The sequence below is a fragment of the Notolabrus celidotus genome, chromosome 9 (genome assembly GCF_009762535.1).
Source record: "Notolabrus celidotus isolate fNotCel1 chromosome 9, fNotCel1.pri, whole genome shotgun sequence".
Taxonomy (NCBI): domain Eukaryota; kingdom Metazoa; phylum Chordata; class Actinopteri; order Labriformes; family Labridae; genus Notolabrus; species Notolabrus celidotus.
Genome location: NC_048280.1, coordinates 12,616,896 through 12,636,300, shown reverse-complemented (window position 1 = coordinate 12,636,300; position 19,405 = coordinate 12,616,896). Strand labels below are relative to the sequence as shown.

At 41.9% G+C, this 19,405-nt stretch overlaps 1 protein-coding gene across 1 annotated transcript in view; it reads left to right on the top strand.

Annotated features, from left to right (window-relative positions):
• Positions 1-19,405, top strand: part of sema6a (sema domain, transmembrane domain (TM), and cytoplasmic domain, (semaphorin) 6A) — a 139,693-nt gene that overhangs the window by 70,069 nt on the left and 50,219 nt on the right. Inside the window, 3 exon segments of the mRNA XM_034692543.1 lie at positions 12,055-12,115; positions 13,594-13,656; positions 14,974-15,075. Of these exon segments, the coding sequence (XP_034548434.1) occupies positions 12,055-12,115; positions 13,594-13,656; positions 14,974-15,075 (226 nt within the window).

Genomic DNA, 19,405 nt, shown 5'->3' with positions numbered 1-19,405 from the left:
GTCTGGTCCCACAGTTGCATACTCTCTTAGAGCAGCCGGGAATTCTGCCACATGTCCGAGGTATGTGACCCCCCTGAATGACTGGAATGGCTGCCCCAGATTAGACCTCTCAGGATGACCGCCATTGATCCTGACGCAGAAAAGAATGTGTGGAGTCGATTACACAGAGGCACAATTGATGGCCCGTGCACTGAAACCTATCGGCCCTAGCAGGGATATCGATAAAGACATGTAAAAGTTGAATGACAAACAGTTTAAGGCAAGCAGCGGAGACAATCACCCTTTCAGAAATCAATGTGAAAGCAAGCCAACGCTCGACCCAGCAAGGCTCAAGCTAGGAAACAACCAACCATGCTGTGGGGAAAAAAACAAGGCAACATCAATAGAAGCTTTTATGATGGTTGTCCAGTAAAATGACTTGTTTATTCTGGGGCCAGCTTCACACAGATTTGCCATCATGCCTCCAGACCAGTGAGCCTCAGTTCTTGGTGCGCAGCAGCTTGCAGATGGCCACTGTGAATGCAGTCCAAAGCTCAACACTGTTTCAGGCTGTTTTTGAATGGTTTGCTCAGTGTATTAAATCCCTTTGGCTTCTGTTTTGGCGCTGGCAATAAAATCACAAGATTTCTAAGCTACGAGATGCACACAAACATAGCAACTGATGAAATTGTAAATAGACAAAAGTGGCTTAATCCAAAGCGGGAAAGAGGCAAGCCTTTGGCAACCAAGGAAACTCAGCAACAGATGCAACGATTGATAATTCATCTGTGGGTTTGAGCCCTGAATGAAATGTATTGATTCAGTAGAATCAGGCGCACTTTCTAAAGTCCTGTTTGGGGGATTATATGTGAGCATACAGGGAGGAAAAGGGCATCAGTAGTTGAAGTCATATGGCTTTTCCAATATGTGTAAAATTTCATTATCCCTTTTAGACCCACATATATTATGAATTCACTACATGCCTCTTTTTTTCTCTTAATATCCTGAATCATATTCCCTGAATAAGTCGTGTGCATTATCCAGAGGAACAGTATAGCCGGATAAGATAGAAGACTGCTGTCTTTCCGTATGTAGGACCTTGAAAGACCTGTTTTTGGCTCAGTTTTAAAATGACAGGAGATGGACTGAAAATGCTGATTCTTTTCACATTTCCTCTTAATTTCTGCTCCTTAAAAGATGGATGCACATTCCAAGCCACTGTTCTTGTACATATTCAGTTAAGGAAATAGTAAGTTATGATTCATTAAATTTGTGCGTGTATTTAAGGTCAGTCACCATCAAGGATCCAAGTTAGCCAAGTTAGCTTACTTGCAGGTGCTGATCGTGTACTTTTATTGTCGCGATGAGCTGTACATTTTTCATGATAAACTGAGACATAATATATTTGATTATGGATGATATGCATAAATAGTTCTTCATGAACAAGTTCAGTGGTGTATGTTTGTGTGCCATCATGTGTGTGTCAGGTGTTTAGCAGCAGAGTCACGTTCGGTAAAAGCACTATTCCTGATGCAGTGGGAGATGGACACAGGAGGATTCCTATCCCAGCGCTCCATATTTCATGGTCAGGGAGCACTATGTTCAGCATTCAGAGGGAATTCATCACAGTGCCACGGGACATTTATCATTCTGATATCTGGAAAAACATCTCTGGAAAATATCTCTGTGTGCACGAGCGTCTTTGAGTATGTGTGTGAGTGTATGTGCTGCAACCACCGCAAGCCTTGTCATTCCACTCCTCTCTTCTGCATGTGTTTCATCAATGACTTTGATCGAAGCCACTTGCCATGTAGCAATCAGACCGATGTTTCCAAGCTCAACTCTTCATTCCTTGGCTTGTTTTTCTTCATTTTACTAAATGTATTGTTGCGTTTCCTGAGGATATCAGCAGAAAGTCTTTTTGTTTACGTGTGCGTGTTCATGGACTTTTATCTTTCTGAGAATCACTTTGAGATTTAGACCTTCAGAGTGTTGTTCACTTCAGCGTGTTGTTCAGCTGCAGAGGTCATAACTACAGTAAAACTTCAAGCAGCAGTTAAAGCAAAATATAAAGAAAGTGTAGACACGGTTTCATACAAACTAATGAGGCCCGAACACGTTTTGGGGACTGGATACATGGTTGTGCATTTAAAGGCCAGTCACATTCTGAGGCTTAAATAAAGGACTTAGTAAGATCCATGGGTGTATTTTGATATCTTTCTTCATCAAGCTTCTTTGATTAAACAAATAACTTGATCATAATGTTTTTTAATTAATATGTACATCCATCCATTATCTATACCCCTTTTCCCAGTTGGGGTTGCGGGGGCTGGAGCCTGTCCCTGCTGTCATTGGGCGATAATATGGACAGCTGGCCTTCATTTCCTCCATGTGAAGCCAGAAAACCTCTCTGATACGTGCTGACACATTGCGCTGTTGGAGCCTTGGGACAGATGTCACACTCCTTTCACTAACCAAAACACCCACATAATTTACCAATAAACACAAAAGATCCCTCAGGTTGGTTGAGTCCACCGCAGAAAAGATTCTTGTTTTGACTTGAAATGGAAATTCATGGTTATGGAAAGTTCAATGGCTCATGTGTTTGTTAGATTATCTCTTGCTGTTTCTTCTCTTCTCTGCTTATCAGATGGAGGAGCTTACATTTGTCACCAGAGCTATCATCATGATGTCACATTCTTTCTACTTAACATAAGCCTAAAACTAAACTTCTACAAAAGAAGAACACTTTGTCATTAATTGGAATGATAAGAACTGACACCACGACAGAAACCATGTTGAAGAAAATTGTATTTGACGTGTTTTAATTGTTGTAGTTTGACACATGTCTCGTCTGTTAAAATGGAGGAGGTGGGCTTTACTACCTCTAACCAATCAGAGTTACGCAGCATGTTATGTTGCATGTTGAGTTTTTTGATCAAAATACATAATCCAGTTATTTTAAAATGGACCTCTCTCCGGCAGAAGCTGCCTATTTGACTGTTAATGTAAAGGTTGAAGAGGTGCTCCTGTGGTGTTATCTTGTAGAACCCGCCCATTTCTAAATAAAGGACTATGTGGTCAGGTGCATCTGTAAAGTGGGAAATGGTTTACAATGACAGCGGCTCCAGACCCACCCGTCTGCGAAAAATGAATGTGAGCTAACTGATCGGTCTGGCGTCACCAGGCTCAGTTGCAGTGAGCTCTAAAACTTTAGGCTTTACTTAGGGTAGCTGCTATGCTGTCCAAGATTTTATATAGTCTATGGAATATTATTGACAAGAGAAGAATAGTCAAATTACCAGAAAGTTAGGGAGCAAAACAATATTTTCACCAATGTTTAGTACCCAACAAAACTCTGTGTGATTTCAAATATGACCAAGTTCAAAGAGGAACGAGTCGGTCTGTCTGTAAATTAAGTTGTTCTTATGGATAGCAATGATGGCTAAAAACCCAGGATGTGTGAAACTATAACGTTCCTTTCCAATGAGGGGACAGTTTGAGGACATGAAGATGAAAGACATGCAACCAATAATACAAGTAGTCCTTACTTAGTTGGAGTGAATGCGTTACTGTATTGCCTGCCTTGCCCCAGGTCTCTCCGCATGGAGGGCATAGTCGCCATTCCCGGCCCTCAGTCAGCCTTCACCATGGTAACATCAGCCACACTATGTTTACACCCCTCTATGAGGCTGGGAAGCATGGGAACCAGGGAGAGAATGTGTTTGTGTGTGTGGGAGAGAGAGTGAGAGAGACAGTGAGAGACAGAGGGATAAAACACAAATTTTGGGGTCGGCATTAGCACTCACACAAAGACACGCACACACAGACGTTCACACTCAAAAATCCTGATTACCTTCCCTCGGTTGAGTCCTCTGGAACAGTCGAGCCTCTGTGGCCGCTGTTCTTCCCTGTCGGGTCTCTTTGCGTCTCGCAGTGGAGGCCACTAGAGTCTCCATTATTGTAGCTGCACCAAATCCTGTTAAAACCCACTAATGACGGGGATTACACGGTTGCCTCCTCTCCCTCTCCTCGCAGCACTAGCGACATTCAGCCACGTCCGCAGTGTGAAACAAAACTTGCAGCTTCAGTAATCATAATCACCTGAGTTAAAAATTGGAACAAGTTTTCATTCAAAACCAAAGTCTGAAAATATGTAAAACACTTTCTTTCTGCAGGGTTTTTGGGTATTCATCCAACACAAATACACAGCATCTGGAAATAGTAATTCATGCTCTCAAATTAGTGTCTAGCTTCTGTAACAGCGGAAGCTGAAGTTACAGGTTGTTGTGGCTGCTTCAGTTGGTTAGGGAGGCGCACCCAGAGTCTAAGTATCAGGCTAGAGGTTGGGTTTTTATAGCAAGTTTTCAAGAGAAATACAGACAGTTTTCTTCTTTAAATGAACAGCGTAATGTTGCTGCATTGATTCCATTTGTCCTTCCACCCTGAATGTTTGTTGTAGTTCAACTGTGATGCTACAGTGTATGTTGTTAGCAAGGTTTGGCTAGCTAGGAATGCTAATACAGAGTTGCTGTTAATTTTGACTGAAACATTTCGATATACCAGGATGTTGTATGAAAAAAACAAAGGGTAATCCTTGACATCCCTCCAGCATGTTCAAATATTAGCAATAGTGAGGGATTGCATGCTCTTTTAGTTGATTTGTACGAATACTTAACTCATGAATGAGGATTTTTGTAATTGAAAAGCACATTTCTAGCCCCAGAGCACACATTCCTTCATCAATACAGCTCCCAAGCAATAAAAAAAAGACCTTAAAATATTTTGACACTACTGAATAAATTTCAATGATTACACTTAAAGAAAATCTAATATTTTATGCACCTATTATGCATGCCTGACTAATTGAGGCCATGCTCAAAACATGCCCCTCACCTCCCTGACCTGTAGCTGCATACGAAAACACACATACACTCTGAATATGTGGAGAGAATTCAGAAAAATACAGCCTCCAAAAAGAACAACCAGGCCGCAGCTTTGGGGTGAGTGAACTCTGGCTTGTTGTATTTCATGCCACCACATCACAGAGGGCCTCTCGGCGCCCTGAGCCCATTCAGAACGTCAACAGCTCCCTTCACAGCCCAAAGGTGCCTGCTGGCTTCCCCAGTTCCCTCCCATCCACTTTGTAAGGAGGATTTGAACCAGGGAAAGCCAAAAACAATGTACAATGAACCCTCCTCTACCACCCATGATCCAGTTATGAAGAGAGAGGAACATAGATGAAGAGGGTGATGAGAGAGGAAAGGGTGGGAGGTGGAGAGGAGGCTGGACGTGCAGGCATTTAGTTTGCAGAAAGAGGGGTGGTGGCGAAAAGGTGTGGGGTGCATGCTAATCGCGTTCCTCTCTATTCTGCAAGATAGTTTGACAAAGGCCCAGCAGATGGACCGCCGTCACCCCCAGAAGAAACGCGCTGTTATGAAAACGACATTCTTCCACACAAAGCCCCTGTGTTCTCATGGCCATGCATGGCTACATGTCCGACCAAGACCCTCTGTGTCACTCTATTCCACTCAGTCTCACACCCTCACCCGCGCTCAGTTGGTCCACTGTCCTGCCTCAATCATTCAGCTCTCTCTCTCTCTGTCTGTAACTATCTTTTTTCAGAGCTTCCACATTTGTTTCTAAGAGGATATTTGCATACCTTCCATCCTACTCACACATTTTTGTCGCTGAATTTCGGGAAATGCGAAACCCCTGCCAAGTGATTCACTTTGACTTCCAATTGTTTGCAACCATTTCTTGTCAAAGGCTTCTGCTATTTTATATTCCCCAAAATCTCATGGTGTTTTGAAATTTCATCATCAATACAGTACACTGTAGACCCTTGTGTCTACCCTTTGGTAACAACACTGTGCCTCTCTAAGAGCATGTTCGATTCAACGTTTACGGTCGAGAATGGGAAAATGATGGGAAGAAAATGTTATGGAGCATCATCAGAATCAGATTTATTAGCCAGGTTAAAGGAATTTAACTCCAGTTTTACATCGCTCTCAATGTACATACACCAGCAAATATAGCTAGTAACCAATAACCAAGAACCTTAATCATTTAACTCCTATGTCCTGGGGGATTTAAACATGATCCAAACAAAGACCTGGACAGGCTGTATCTGGATTGTTCATGTGACTGTGAGTCTGATTTGTACCAATCACACTTGGGTCCAATGGTTGGCATAAATCAATGGTTTTTAAGCTGCAGGGAGGAACATGAGACAAAGACTCTGCCTAAGAGCAAAATGTTCTCTTTCCTAAAATGGTGAAATATGGCAGCTTGGTTGGAGTCCTTGCACCATAAAACATGAAACACTTGATATCCCTCCAGCATCATGTCTTTGACACCCTTCCGTACCAAATTTTATCATACGTTGTTAAAGTCATGTGATGTGGCAACGAGGGCTGTTTATCAAGGATGTCGAGGCTGTTTGTTGGGTTAAACAAAGGACGTAGACCAAGGAGACTGTGATTTGATTCCTGTATGAATCCAAAAGTCATCCAATAAATGTTGATTTCTTCCTAAAAGTTGACTCCTTTTTACGTAACGTAATAGACCAATCTTACTGTAAGTTGCATAACTTAACTTACTGACTTCAAAGATCACCTGAGTTTTTGGGTTGCCAGTTAGCCTGGCAGCTTAAGCATGTGCCCTTGCACTGAGGTTATAGTCCTTGTCGCAGCAGTCACTGGTTCGACGTCTGGTTCGACTCCTGGCTATGACCCTTCACTACTCCCAGTGTTTTCTGTCTCTCTTCAGCTTTCCTATCAATAAAGGAAAAACTGCCCAGAAAAAACAACAAAAAAAGGATAACCTCAGTTTGGCTTCTATTGTGACTGAGGTGACACACAGTTCATGAAGCCAGAAAGGTACTTTCAAACTTTCAGCCCTCAGAGAAGACTGAGTCATAACTCAGTCAAATCTGAACCCACAGACATGAGGCACATATTTTAAGATTCAGTGTGACACTTCCTGAGGATAGCTTTATCTCTGAATTAATGTCCATAAATCCGCTTAAAAGTCATAGAAATAGACACCCCTTCAGTAGCAAAGTAATCCCATAGTACTTGTCTGAGCGTCGATGGATGATGCGAACAGGTACTGCTGAGAGCTGATTAGGCATAGTTCGAATGGTGCCAATATCCCAAAATATGAACGGAAATAGGCCTAGAAATGGGTCTCAAGTTGTCATGGATCAGCTAGTTTGAAGGAAAGGTGGGCAGAGTGTCATACTTTAAATAAACACCTGTTCTAGAGTAATTATGTTGTAGCTAGCTTCCTGACAATTCCTGATAATATTATTGGGCGCAGTTTGACATATGTGGAGTGAGCTCAAGATCCAACATTATAAAGTTTACTGAGTCAAAAATAAAGGAGGTGTTAATTCTTTAGATCATGAAAAGTATTTTTACTCACATCCTATAAATAGTATACATGTTTTAGATTCCAGTCCTGCACTGCGTCAGTTAACACAAAGTCCACAGGCTCAAGCACCCAAATTCAGTGGAAGTACACTCATACAATATTTTCATTCTCATAAATAATTTGAAATGGAAATGTGCGTACATGATGAAAATGGATTCTATTCTAGGAAACAATAAACAATAGAGCACCTACTTTTGTATTCACTGTGAACTGCTCGGGGTAAATGGAAACAGGCCTTTGCATGATAAAACTAGGTTGTCTCATTAATCTGTGTCACATTTTTAGCCCTAACAGGACAGCTCAGCAGCTTTACTCAGGCCAGTTGTTTAGTCTGAACTGTGCTCAGTGAGCAAGAACCGTCTTGAAATGTGACCTCGCCTTCAGGCTGCTGGGTCAGTGGGATTTTATCAGCTCTCACTCAGAGCTTGAAGACACATGAGCAGGGAAATATTTCAAAAAGCAAACAAAAATGAAATGCTGACATCTGTATACCGAATACTAAGTTTAAAGTTGTCTTTCCTAGGGCCACACCTTATGGCAACCTTATAAAAGGAGAGAAACTAAGCTCTGACTCAAGACTTTACTTCTACCACATTATTTTGTTGTTGTTAAAGATTGATTGATTGATTTTTCTTAAATGGACTTTCTGTGTCCTTCAAGCTGAAATAGTGAATTAAGAAATTAATGAATTGCCAAAATACATTAAATCTCCTCTGTGTTCCGATTTTTAGTGCTCCAGAAGGAAAATTTGATTCCTCTTCTATCCTTGCTGATCCCCTCCTGTGCATGTGAAAGTCATGGCTGCTTTCTTTAACATTAACATGTATCACTCATCATGAATATTTACAATGGAAAAGTAAAAAAACAGGGTTTTCTTTTACTGTGCTTTAAATCACCTTGTCTGACACCTACTCCCTTGCATGTGCAGGCATATTAGAAATAGTTGTTTTTACCCCCTAATAGTCTTGTTTCCTTTATAGGTCATAAAAAGGCCTCACTGTTATTTTCAGTCAGTTTCATTACAATTTAAAAACTCCTCACAGGAGCTTTAATGCACCTTTTCTTTCGGCAGTTATCCTTCATACTCTCATTTTGCAGCTCTCCAAAGTAAGAATCTGCTTCATATGTTGTTTTACATTATTGTACATTAACAATATTTATTAGCTTTAATGTCTTACATAAACTAAATGATTGTCAGTGAATCAAAGACCAGTGATCAATCATGACAGTCATTTTTTGTGGTAGGTTAAGCGTCAGTATCCTTTAACAAAGAAATTTCTGTTTAGGCTGTCAAATGTCTCCATAACTCTTGTTAATAAAGAGATGTTGGCAGGAAATAAAGGCAGTTAAATGCTGGCTGTGATGAATCATGCATTTCAAGCAAGCATCAACTTTCTGCACAATGATTTTTAAAGGTTATTAGATACGCCAAAACCACAGATTGCCTTGAGGGTGGAAATCAATCTTAAAATTTGAAGTAAGTTTTGGAAAAGTGTTGATAATGGTGTTTATATAGATTTAATTTGTAGTTAATGGTCTTCATCACACAATACCACCAGTGTAGTCCTTAGAGCACTTATTTTGCTCTCTTTTTACCATAAAGTTATAAAGCTGTGACTCACACAGAGGATGGATGTTGTAACATGAGTTCAGGTGCAGCTGTGAGAAGAGAAAAGGGGGCCTGTATGTGTGTTTGTGCGAGCATGTCTCCTTCCATATGTGTGTGTGTTTTGAGAGCTGGTGTTGACACAGACACAGCCGCTCCATTGTCCTGCTCCATCTCTGCTCAGGATGTTTGAGGGACGCCTCATCGCTTGGTTCCCTCTAATCTCTGCTGGAACTGAAATCCCCTTGGCATGAAGGCCTCGGCCCCTCGGGGATCCTGTCAGCACCCAAAACCAGAGACAGGAGCAAGTCGGGTAGCGGAGCCAGAATGGGTGCTGTCTTAATATTCTGCAGCAGTCAATTACAGATCTCTCATGAGCCTGTTTTAAAATTGCCCACAGGATTATACTAAATCCTTCAAGTAATCCTCTGATTTAATGGCTTTTGATTTAGTTTTGTCTTTTTAATATAAAGTTTGAATTTTAATATGAAGATTTAATTGAAGTTAAAAGAACAAGTCAAAGAAAATTATACTGATCCATCCTTGTTATAACCATCACTTTATAGTCTCCATTTAAATATTGCTTCTTCTCTTAAACATGATGAGGTGGATTCTTATCCAGCCATTTAAATAATCAAATTCACTGCCCCTGCCTTGAGATATATCCTGTTTCCCTGGCAGCAAGGTGAAAGAAACACTGAAACACAGCAGGGTTGTTTTAAGGAACCGTGGAAATTCAATACAGATCAATTAGCCTGAGTAGTGCAATGTTAGTGCTACCAGAGAAGCTTAATGAAAAACACTTTGCAGCACAGTTTTGTGTTTTAGCCTGAAAAGCTTGATTTTTGGTCATGGCAGAGTGCACAGTGACAGTCAGCATCTGGTGTTTGATTCAGGTGAACTTGACTCCAGAAAGGGCACGGGATGGAGCTCACTGACCTCAGGTTGACTGCACTCTTTTCTCTTTTCCTTCCGTTTCTGAATATTACAATAAAATGAGTTCAGTTTAGTTTAGAGGATGTTTTTTTGCCTGTAATCGAACAAGCAATGTACAGAATGAGCGACAAAGTCCTGTGGTCTTTAAAAACATTAGCTCAACAAAACTGAACTTTATTGAAAGGATCAAGATCGGGCTGTTTTATGCACAAAGTAGATTACATGACTGATCGATGGACTTTTCACCAACCTAACGAAGGCTCAGTGGGCGTAACATATAGGGACATTTTGAATATAGGTTTTGAGAGTAGACTGGCATTGTTTAAAGGGATAGTGCAGTTTTTTTTAAAGTGGGGTTGTATGATGTACTCGTCAATAGTAAATGCATTATCCACAAGGGAAGCTGGTCAGCTCCTCCCCTTTGTTGAGGAACCAGACGGTGAACTTGCACATAAGGTAGGTTAGCAGCTGCCACAGACAGGGTTAATTTATTAACTATAATTATACAGTACAGCTATCAGTGAGCGAGGCAGAATTTAACTCAACTCATACTTTACAGAAAAGCTGGTCAGTGCTCTGCTGGCGGAAGAGCACATATGTGTCATAGCCGTAAATAGTGCTTGCACAAAGTGGCTTTTTGATGTCTAAATAGAGTTTGCACTTCCACCAACATTCATGTCTGTGCAGACTTTCTCAGAATTAGCTAAATTAAGTGGTAAAGCTGACCCCGACTGCAGTTAATAGTCTAGCTTCCGTTTCACTTCTCTGGACGGATTCTCAACAAAGAGAAAGAGCTGACCGGGATCTCCTGCGGGTAATGCACTTACTGTTGACAAGCACCTCATACAACCCCACCGCAAGGAAACCAAACTATCCCTTGTGGTGTAGACAAAGGAAGAGGGAGCTATGGCCAAAAACATACCAAAAGTGTAATTGACAGAGTGAATTTTTAGCCTCTGACCTCATGGTGAATGTGTCGTCTCCCTCAGAGGAAACATCAGTGTTTTCTTAATTTCAGCTGCTCTTTGAGATTAATTATTCAATTTAAATGTGGTGGCTGATAATGTACAGTAGGCTGTGTTTTATCCTTCAGGAGACAGCGTTGGCCCCCAGGAAAGCGATATAAGTGGATTCATTTCAAGATGCCTGTTCCTCCAAAGACTTTATTAGATTTAGTTAATGAGAGAGCAAGGCGGGCTGAGTGTCTGAGCGCAGGTTGGGGAGCTAGAACGTAATTAAGCCGTGAGTCTGACGATGCCACTGTTATACACTTTGATTAAAAACACGTTCAACAGCTAATCTCCTGCAAATTAAAGCAGCTACATCGCTTGGCACGGTCACCTTTAGTTCTCCCCTCAAATGAGGAAAATCCCCCTTTTTGTGTGTCTCTTCCGCTCACACCACCTCTGCACCTTCTCCCCCCCACTGCTTAACCCTCCCTCCCCATGTCTGCACCCTAATTCTTCACGGTAAGTAGGTGTAGCTACATGCTCGCTCCACCAGCCTGTGCGTCTGTCTGAGATGTAGTTAACCCTTGTGGTTTTTATGTCTTCCATATGCCCTGCTGGGGCCTTTATGGCTGGACTGTGTAATACAGGAGAAGGCTGTATATTTCCAGGCCAACACACACAAGTCCACTTGTCTGAGCTGTAATGAGTGTTAGTATAGATTTCCTGTGGCTCAAACACTAGGCTTAATTGACCTGAACAGCTCTGAGTGACTTGGCACCTCCCGTCTCAACCTCCCCTCCTCCCTTACACCCCCCAAAGACCTTTCTGTGGGACAAAGAGGCTTTGTCCTCAGGCCTGCGCCGCAGCGCTCTAAACCTTTGTTGACTGTTTCTGTCTGACAGAGCAAATAGCTCTGGCCTCCTTTTGTTTATTGTCATTTTTTGAAGTTTGAACAAAGTTTACACAAAGACTCATTTTCTGATGTTGTTTGCTGCCTGCGGGGGGAAAACAGAGGGAAGAGAAGAAACATGTTTTATTGTTTGTTGAATTTTTGACTGTCTGCTCCTGTCTGACCTCTTATCTCCTCATCTCCTCTCTCTCCTTTTCCTAAATCCCTCTCTCCCCCTCTCCCTCCTCTGCCTGCAGGGATCACATATACACAGTGGACACAGACACTGCCAACAGTGACGAGATCTTTTTCAGTAAGGTGAGTGAGACGTCTGTCTATTGGAGGACGAGTTGTTCTCAGCGTGCTGTGATTGACAACGTAACCCTAATAACCTGGCTCCCAGTGCTGCTGTTTGTTTCTATGCGCACGTGGGTGTATACGTGTGCCTTGCCAGCAGTCTTACTCACCCGCTCACCGGTGTGAGCCTGCCGTGCTTGCCCTGCTGACCCTGCTAAGAACATTATCCAATCAATCAGCGAGTGATTGGCCTACGTCATCCACGCTCAGCAGTGGGACAAGCAGAGATCTGGAGGATGTGTAACGGAAGCTGAGGAGACAGGAGAGGAAGTAGAGAAGGAGGGGGAAGGGAATTAGGTAGAAGAAGAGCAGGAAATGAGATTAGTTGCAAAAAAGAGATGGAACCGAAGATCTCATTCTATCTTGTTGAAATATTCAAAATACACCTTACATTCACGCAGAGGCCCTCAGCTGTAAGAACCCTCTCTGTGCTCCATTTCAACCACTCCACGCTGCCATCACTTGCCCTCAACATAATGCATGCAAACACAATTCAAACAAGGCCATTCTGGTGTATACAACAACCTGCCATCCCTCTACCTCATCCACTTCAATGTCAAAGCATGGTGAGTGGGTCTTAATGAGAGCAGGCTGCACATGAAAGGGCTACTGGGAGACGTGCAGATTGATTGATGACTGAGGGTCTTTAATCAGCAGCCGAGCTCCAAACATGTTGTACAACAGCGGCGGGTAAGCGCCGATCTGAACCGGGCGGCCCTGTGCTGACCCTCAGGCAACACTGGGGAGGGATGAGAAAGTGGTGAGTGTGTGTTTGTGTTTGTGTGTTTGTGTGTTTGTGTGTGTGTGTGTGTGTGTGTGTGTGTGTGTGTGTGTGTGTGTGTGTGTGTGTGTGTGTGTGTGTGTGTGTGTGTGTGTGTGTGTGTGTGTGTTTTTTTGCAGATATAACCAAGCATTGACTGATAAGTGTGTGTGACAGTGAAAGATTGCTTATTCGTTTGTGTGTTTGTAGTTGACTGGCAGGTATTGGCAAGCGCTGACCTAGAGGCCAAGGCAGCCAGTGTGTGTTAGTGTGTATATCCGTAAGTGTGTTTGTGTATGTGTGTGTACAAGGATGGCCAACCTATCAATCCACAGAAATGAGCTCTGGGAGGGGAGATCTGTCCTTGGACGGACTCTGTTCTGATCCAGGGTCAGTATCGTATTTCCTCCTCCCGGGCAGAGTATTAGAAGTTCAAGGAGGTAAACTGATCTCCAATCAGCGCTTAGAATAAAGTTCACCTCAGAGCAGGTGCCTCATTAGAGGAATCGATAATGGAGAATCTCAGATGATGATTATTGATCCCAGTATAGATTGGTTATTGAGCTCTGTGGTGCCTTCTGTTTTTCTCTCCTACCTTATTGTTCATCTGGTTTGCTTCTCTGTTTTATCCCTCCCTCACCTTACTCACTTTACTGTCATCTTTTTTTTCTTAATGCAGAAAATGACGTGGAAGTCCCGGCAGGCGGACGTGGACACCTGCAGAATGAAAGGGAAGCACAAGGTACAGAAAACACACATTGAAAACACTCACACAACATCTTCTTTAAGTTAAACCTAAACTTTAGTTCAACTTCAGAACAAATAACACCTCAATTAACACAAAACACTACTCCAGAGATCACATATTACACAATGCAGGTGTTACAGGTGTCAATTCTAACAGTATCTGTTTCTGTCTCTCACACACACATTCACACATATACAAACACAGGAGACATTGCAGGTGCAATAACACACCTGCAGTGCAATAACACACCTGCAGTGCAATAACACACCTGCAGTGTATATAAACTGTGCATTACTTTCATATGACTGCATTCACTCTGGGTTTAATGTTTATCCTGACAAAACTATAAAAAATCTTACATGCTAATGATAAAATTAATTAATGTACTGCTGCTTTTGAAATACATTGAAGGGTTGCATAAAAATCACTTGATAAATAAGGAATGATGTAAAGTGAATGCTTTGCGTTTGATTGAGGTCTTGCTCACCCTGTAATGATTCTAATTTGCATAACCACCTACATTCACCATACATTAACCAGCTTATTACCAGGCTACTAAATAAAGACATAACAAGTTGACACAAAATCTTGATTAAGAGAGTATTGTATTAATTTAAAAATGTTCATTTAGACAGCTAAAAACAAACAGTTTCCCTGATTCCATGGTTAGTGATGCCTCCAATAGCAACATTTTCTTATCAGCCTCCTTGCAGGGTGATTATAATATCAGTAGGAACATTTCAATTCATGGTCAAGTTGAAACATTAACCTGCTTATTTGCTTAATAAGATTAAACTAAACATTTTCACTGAAGGTAACGTTAGACATTGTGAGCAGGACTTCTGCAGGAGTATTTATGTTGACATCTCTGTCCTCACTCAGCTCTCCTTTTTTTCTGAGCTCTGCCAGTGACTCATCTTAAAACATAGAGGAGGCAAATGTCACAACTTTTATCATTGTTGCTATTATCACGACCACTTATGGTTTAGGTGACTTTGTAGCAGCTGCTTAGAAAAGCACTCACCAGCTCTGCCGCAGTTGCTGGTTTTGACCAATCAGAATCTAGCATTTTTCAGAGCCTGGTAATAAGCTATAATGTATCTCAGTGTGAGGGAAATGCCACATGTCATGTTCATATGCTGTTTGAAAAACACATGTCTGTATCTTGTCTTGTCTAGTGACACACTGTACTTAAGAAGACAGCAAAAGAAAGTGGCTCTTCTCAGAGACCACACGTTGATCTCTGTGTGAAATAAAAAAAGGACGCAAATGTCACCTTAGATTTATCTCCCTTTCTTCCTCTCCCTGAAGGACGAGTGTCACAACTTTATCAAAGTCCTCCTGCAGCAAAACGATGACACCTTGTTTGTGTGTGGAACAAATGCTTTCAACCCCTCTTGTCGAACCTACAAGGTAAGGATGTGCTCACGAACACACAAGCAGATACACGCATACACATTCCCATTCACATTTAGAAGTATTCCTCACATATACGCATGTGCACGTATCGTCTCTTAAGAGTCCTATTATCAGCATTATCTATCTCTTTAATTTATTTTTCCACTGTCACACACAGTGACACGATAATTTTTCAACCCAAACTATGTGGGTGTTTTTTTAAGGGGGGTGGTTTTGGGGGGTGAAGCTACGAAGTGATGGACAAGGATGGATGACTTTCACAACTCAGCGGGCCCTCCTCCTGTGTCTTTATCTCCAGGTGTACTTTGACACGCTCGATTTAGAAGCTGAGAAACCTAACCACCTTCGTTCTCATCTCATACTCACACTCACACAATCAGGCCCAGTCCTGAAATCCGAGTCAAGCTTCTCCAGTAAACAGATGCCTTGCTGGCCATGTTCGTGCGGGCATGTTTGGAATAGCTTCAAAATTCCTTCAGGCGAAGCAAAAACGGCCGTGCAAAGAGGCATCTTTAATGACCTGGAGTCAAGACAGAGCAGGTAGACTTTTGAATCAACATTATCACCAAAAATAGAGATGTCAGAAAATGATAGTCACAGACAGAAAGAGAAAGATTAGCAGACAGACAAGCAGACGAAAAAAAAAAACACAAGCAGGCAGAAAGACAAACACAAAAAGTTGACAGGCTGTCTTGCAACTGCTGCCGAAACTGTCCCAATTGTTTCCTTCCCTAGTGACACAAATCTGTTGTTTTTGATGCATTAGTGTTAAAAGTTAGTTTTTTCGATTCCATTGAGTGTATCTTAGCTCATTCATGAAACAATTTGAACTACCTGCAGCAGCTTGACTGACTAAAAGACAGCAAAACATGCCACAGGAACAAAGCCACTCAGTTTAAGGCTAGTCATTCAAGTCGTATCAAATGCAAAGAAACAAAGTAAGTCTGAAATTTTTTCTAGACAAACAAAAGTACGATTAATGTGGATTCAACATCACTGTCATTTCATCCAACTATCCAGAGGGGCTGTGAGCTGTCATAAGGAGAAATCAGATAAAAACAACATGGTACAGGCAGGAAAGAAAGATGTAGGGATAATCAGAGAGACAGGCGAGAGACAGAAAGAGGTTCTGTCCTGAAGGATGCTATTGTTTGCTTTGTTAGGATGATGCGGTGGTCACGGCACACTGAGATGTTATCTAGGTGGCCTGTGGGGAAAACTCTCCTGCTTTGCTTCACTAGATCTGTTTACCAGAGAAACAAGACATCTCCGCTCGGTTGCGTCTACGGTTCAGCATGCTAAGCACACAGAGCGGACGTCTTTCAATTCAGCGACTCCTCCTGCAGGGTAAAGTAGAATTTATGTCTCTGCATTTATCAGGCGTGGTTAGCTTTATGGCTCCTCCGGTTATGGTTTCAAGGTTTGTGTTTTAGCTGTGAGCTGGAGTGAGATTGCTGCCAGTCTGGTGGAGTTAAAGGGGAAGTGAGGGGAAAGTGCAGTAAAACACAGTGACGCTTGGATACATGCATACGCACAGGCACGCATGCTTGTGCAAACATTAAAATCAGGGCTTTGCTGTCATAAATCACTGCACATGTTGAGTGATGGTAACATAAATTTAATATTGATGAGGAATATTTGTTAGGAATTTAATAAAAAGCAACACATCTGTCAATAACAGTTTGATGAAATGCAGCTAATTCATCTGAGCATGCAGTTCCTGCATATTTCAAACTAGCTCAGTCTAATTAGCCATACATTTTCTTAGCAAATGAGCTTAGATCCGCTCTGTCCCCTTAAAAATGATTCCATCGCCTACACTATAATTATTACAGCTGAATAAAATAACCATTTCAGACCAGAAACTGAATCAATACGCCATAACTTCATGTCAAATGAGTAAAAGATTTACAGCATTTCAAATGTCGTTAAAATCACTGCTAATCACTTTTACACAAATCTACAAATGCACAAACAAATGTTGGGGCACAAGTGTATGGACGAAACAGAAGTGTGTATTCACCCATCCAAACACTGACAACTGTGCAAACAGGCAAACATACAACACACACATTTTCAAAATCATACTCACACACACACACTCTGTACTGCTGGCAGCCTGGCAGACTCTCTGGGCAGATACCAGGCCTTTGATGGCGTGCTGGGCTCGTCCACTCCGCCTCGTCAAAAGTGTGTGCATAAGTGTGTGTATCTGTGTATCAGTGAGTGTGTGTGTTTGTGGTTAAATCCACCTTGGCCACAGTTTGCCTCTCCATCTCCCCAGTGTGACAGCGCTGAAAAGAGCTTCTGTTTCGGGGCCAGCCTCATCCCACATTAATCAACAACGCTGCAAGGGCGAGCAGGGGGAGGCTGGAGGGGTGGAGGAGGGAGCAGAGGTGGAGAAAGAGAGAGACTTGAGGGGGCAGGGAGGGCACCCGGCTAGACCAGCATAACCCAACGCTGTCGTCTGCTGCAACACCTTTCCCTACTTGGTTACCTCTTTATTTTCATCTCTTTCTCTTCGACTTGTAGCAGTTTTTTCTCTTCATTAGCTGCTGCTTGTTATCCGCCCATCACCTTGTGTTGTTTGTGTCAGCAGAAAAACACAGACACACACATGCATTCATACAGAAAAAAACACTGAAAGACACCTTGGCACTGCCCTCTCCCTCATCACCTCACAGCACCCTCCCACTCTTCTATTCTTTTATTCATCCTTCCTCTCACCCTCCCCCCTCTCTCCTCCTCTCCTGCCAGCCCCAATTCCTTCTCCCCCTCCATTGCTCCCACCGTTCCGCCCGCCATCTTTCCCTCTGTTGCTTTCTCCCTCTGTCACTCCCTTGCTGCGCTGTAATAATAAACACCCCATCCAGCTGGGCTGATATATGACTGGAGTCAGTTTCATCGCCTGTTGCCAGGCGAAGCGGGGGGAATCAGTGGGGAAGCTGGGAGACAGAGGGTCCCAGGTGATGCATCCTGGACCTTATACTTGTGGACAGAGATGCGCTGGGAAATTTCTATGCATGCCAAGTGTTTCCGTCTGAAATATGAGCGTGTTAACATACATCCATATATTCCTCTCTCTGTATAGATTTTCCATACCATGTGATTGAAATGTTAGTACAAAGAAAAGCAATAATACACAGCTTCAAAGCAAAATAGTCTTTCAATTAACAAGAATACAGGGATACAATTATGTTATTTCTTTTGGAGATTAATCATTTCAGAAGTAGAAGTTTCAGATAAATGAGCCTCTTCCTCCTCAAACATATTTCTTTCAGCAGCTGCAAAGCCTCCAGTCTGCTGCTCCGGTGTAAAAGGTGGTCAGGGAAAGGGTTCATCCTCCCAGGGCTCAGAGACAGGCTGCAGAGAAATGGGCCATGACTATTAATCTCCCAGGGAGATGTGTCCTTGTTTGCTTTACACAACTGCTCCTAGCCCAGGTGTGATCCTGTGCACTTGACCTTTATGGATGGGGGGAAGGTTATGCAGGTGGAAAAATGGACACTGAGCCAGATCTGTAAATGCATCAAAGTGTCAAGAGATTCTCTTTTTCTCTTTTGGATGATTAATCTTCAAGCAGTTGCCCTATTTGACACTATCAATTAGGACATAGTCATACATCAAAATCATAATGAGCCAAAACACTGAGATCATTTTGGAGATTGCAGAGTCCCTTAATGTAAAATGAGCTATTTGAAATAATCATTTTTATACAGATTGTTCAATATGGTCATGGTGTTCTTATCTGTCTCATTATTGTTGTCTTTCATGTCACATTTGGTTTTAACATTTGCAGGATAATTAAATGGCAATATATGTAGGCGGCTAAATCTATGACAGATTTTCCCAATATTAAATGACAATGAAGTGTATCATGTGGAATCATATCCTATCCTATCCTATCCTATCCTATCCTATCATATCTCATATATCATATCATATCATATCATATCATATCATATCATATCATATCATATCATATCATATCATATCATATCATATCATATCATATCATATCATATCGCATCGCATCGCATCGCATCGCACAGTATCTTATCTTATCTTATCTTATCAGATCATATTTTGTCGTATCTTATATTATCGGTATTGCATTGTATTGTATTGTATCATATAACCTGTATTCTACAAAAACACACAAGATAGCTAATTAACAGCTAATAAGTGGAATGATGGCTCAGGTCACTTTAAGATTGTCTTTTATCCCCAAGGTTATTTGGAACAGTAACATGAGCAAACATAACCTAAAAGAATATTTCATTTTTTTTCTCTAAAATAACCAAGGAAATAGTTAATAAATGGG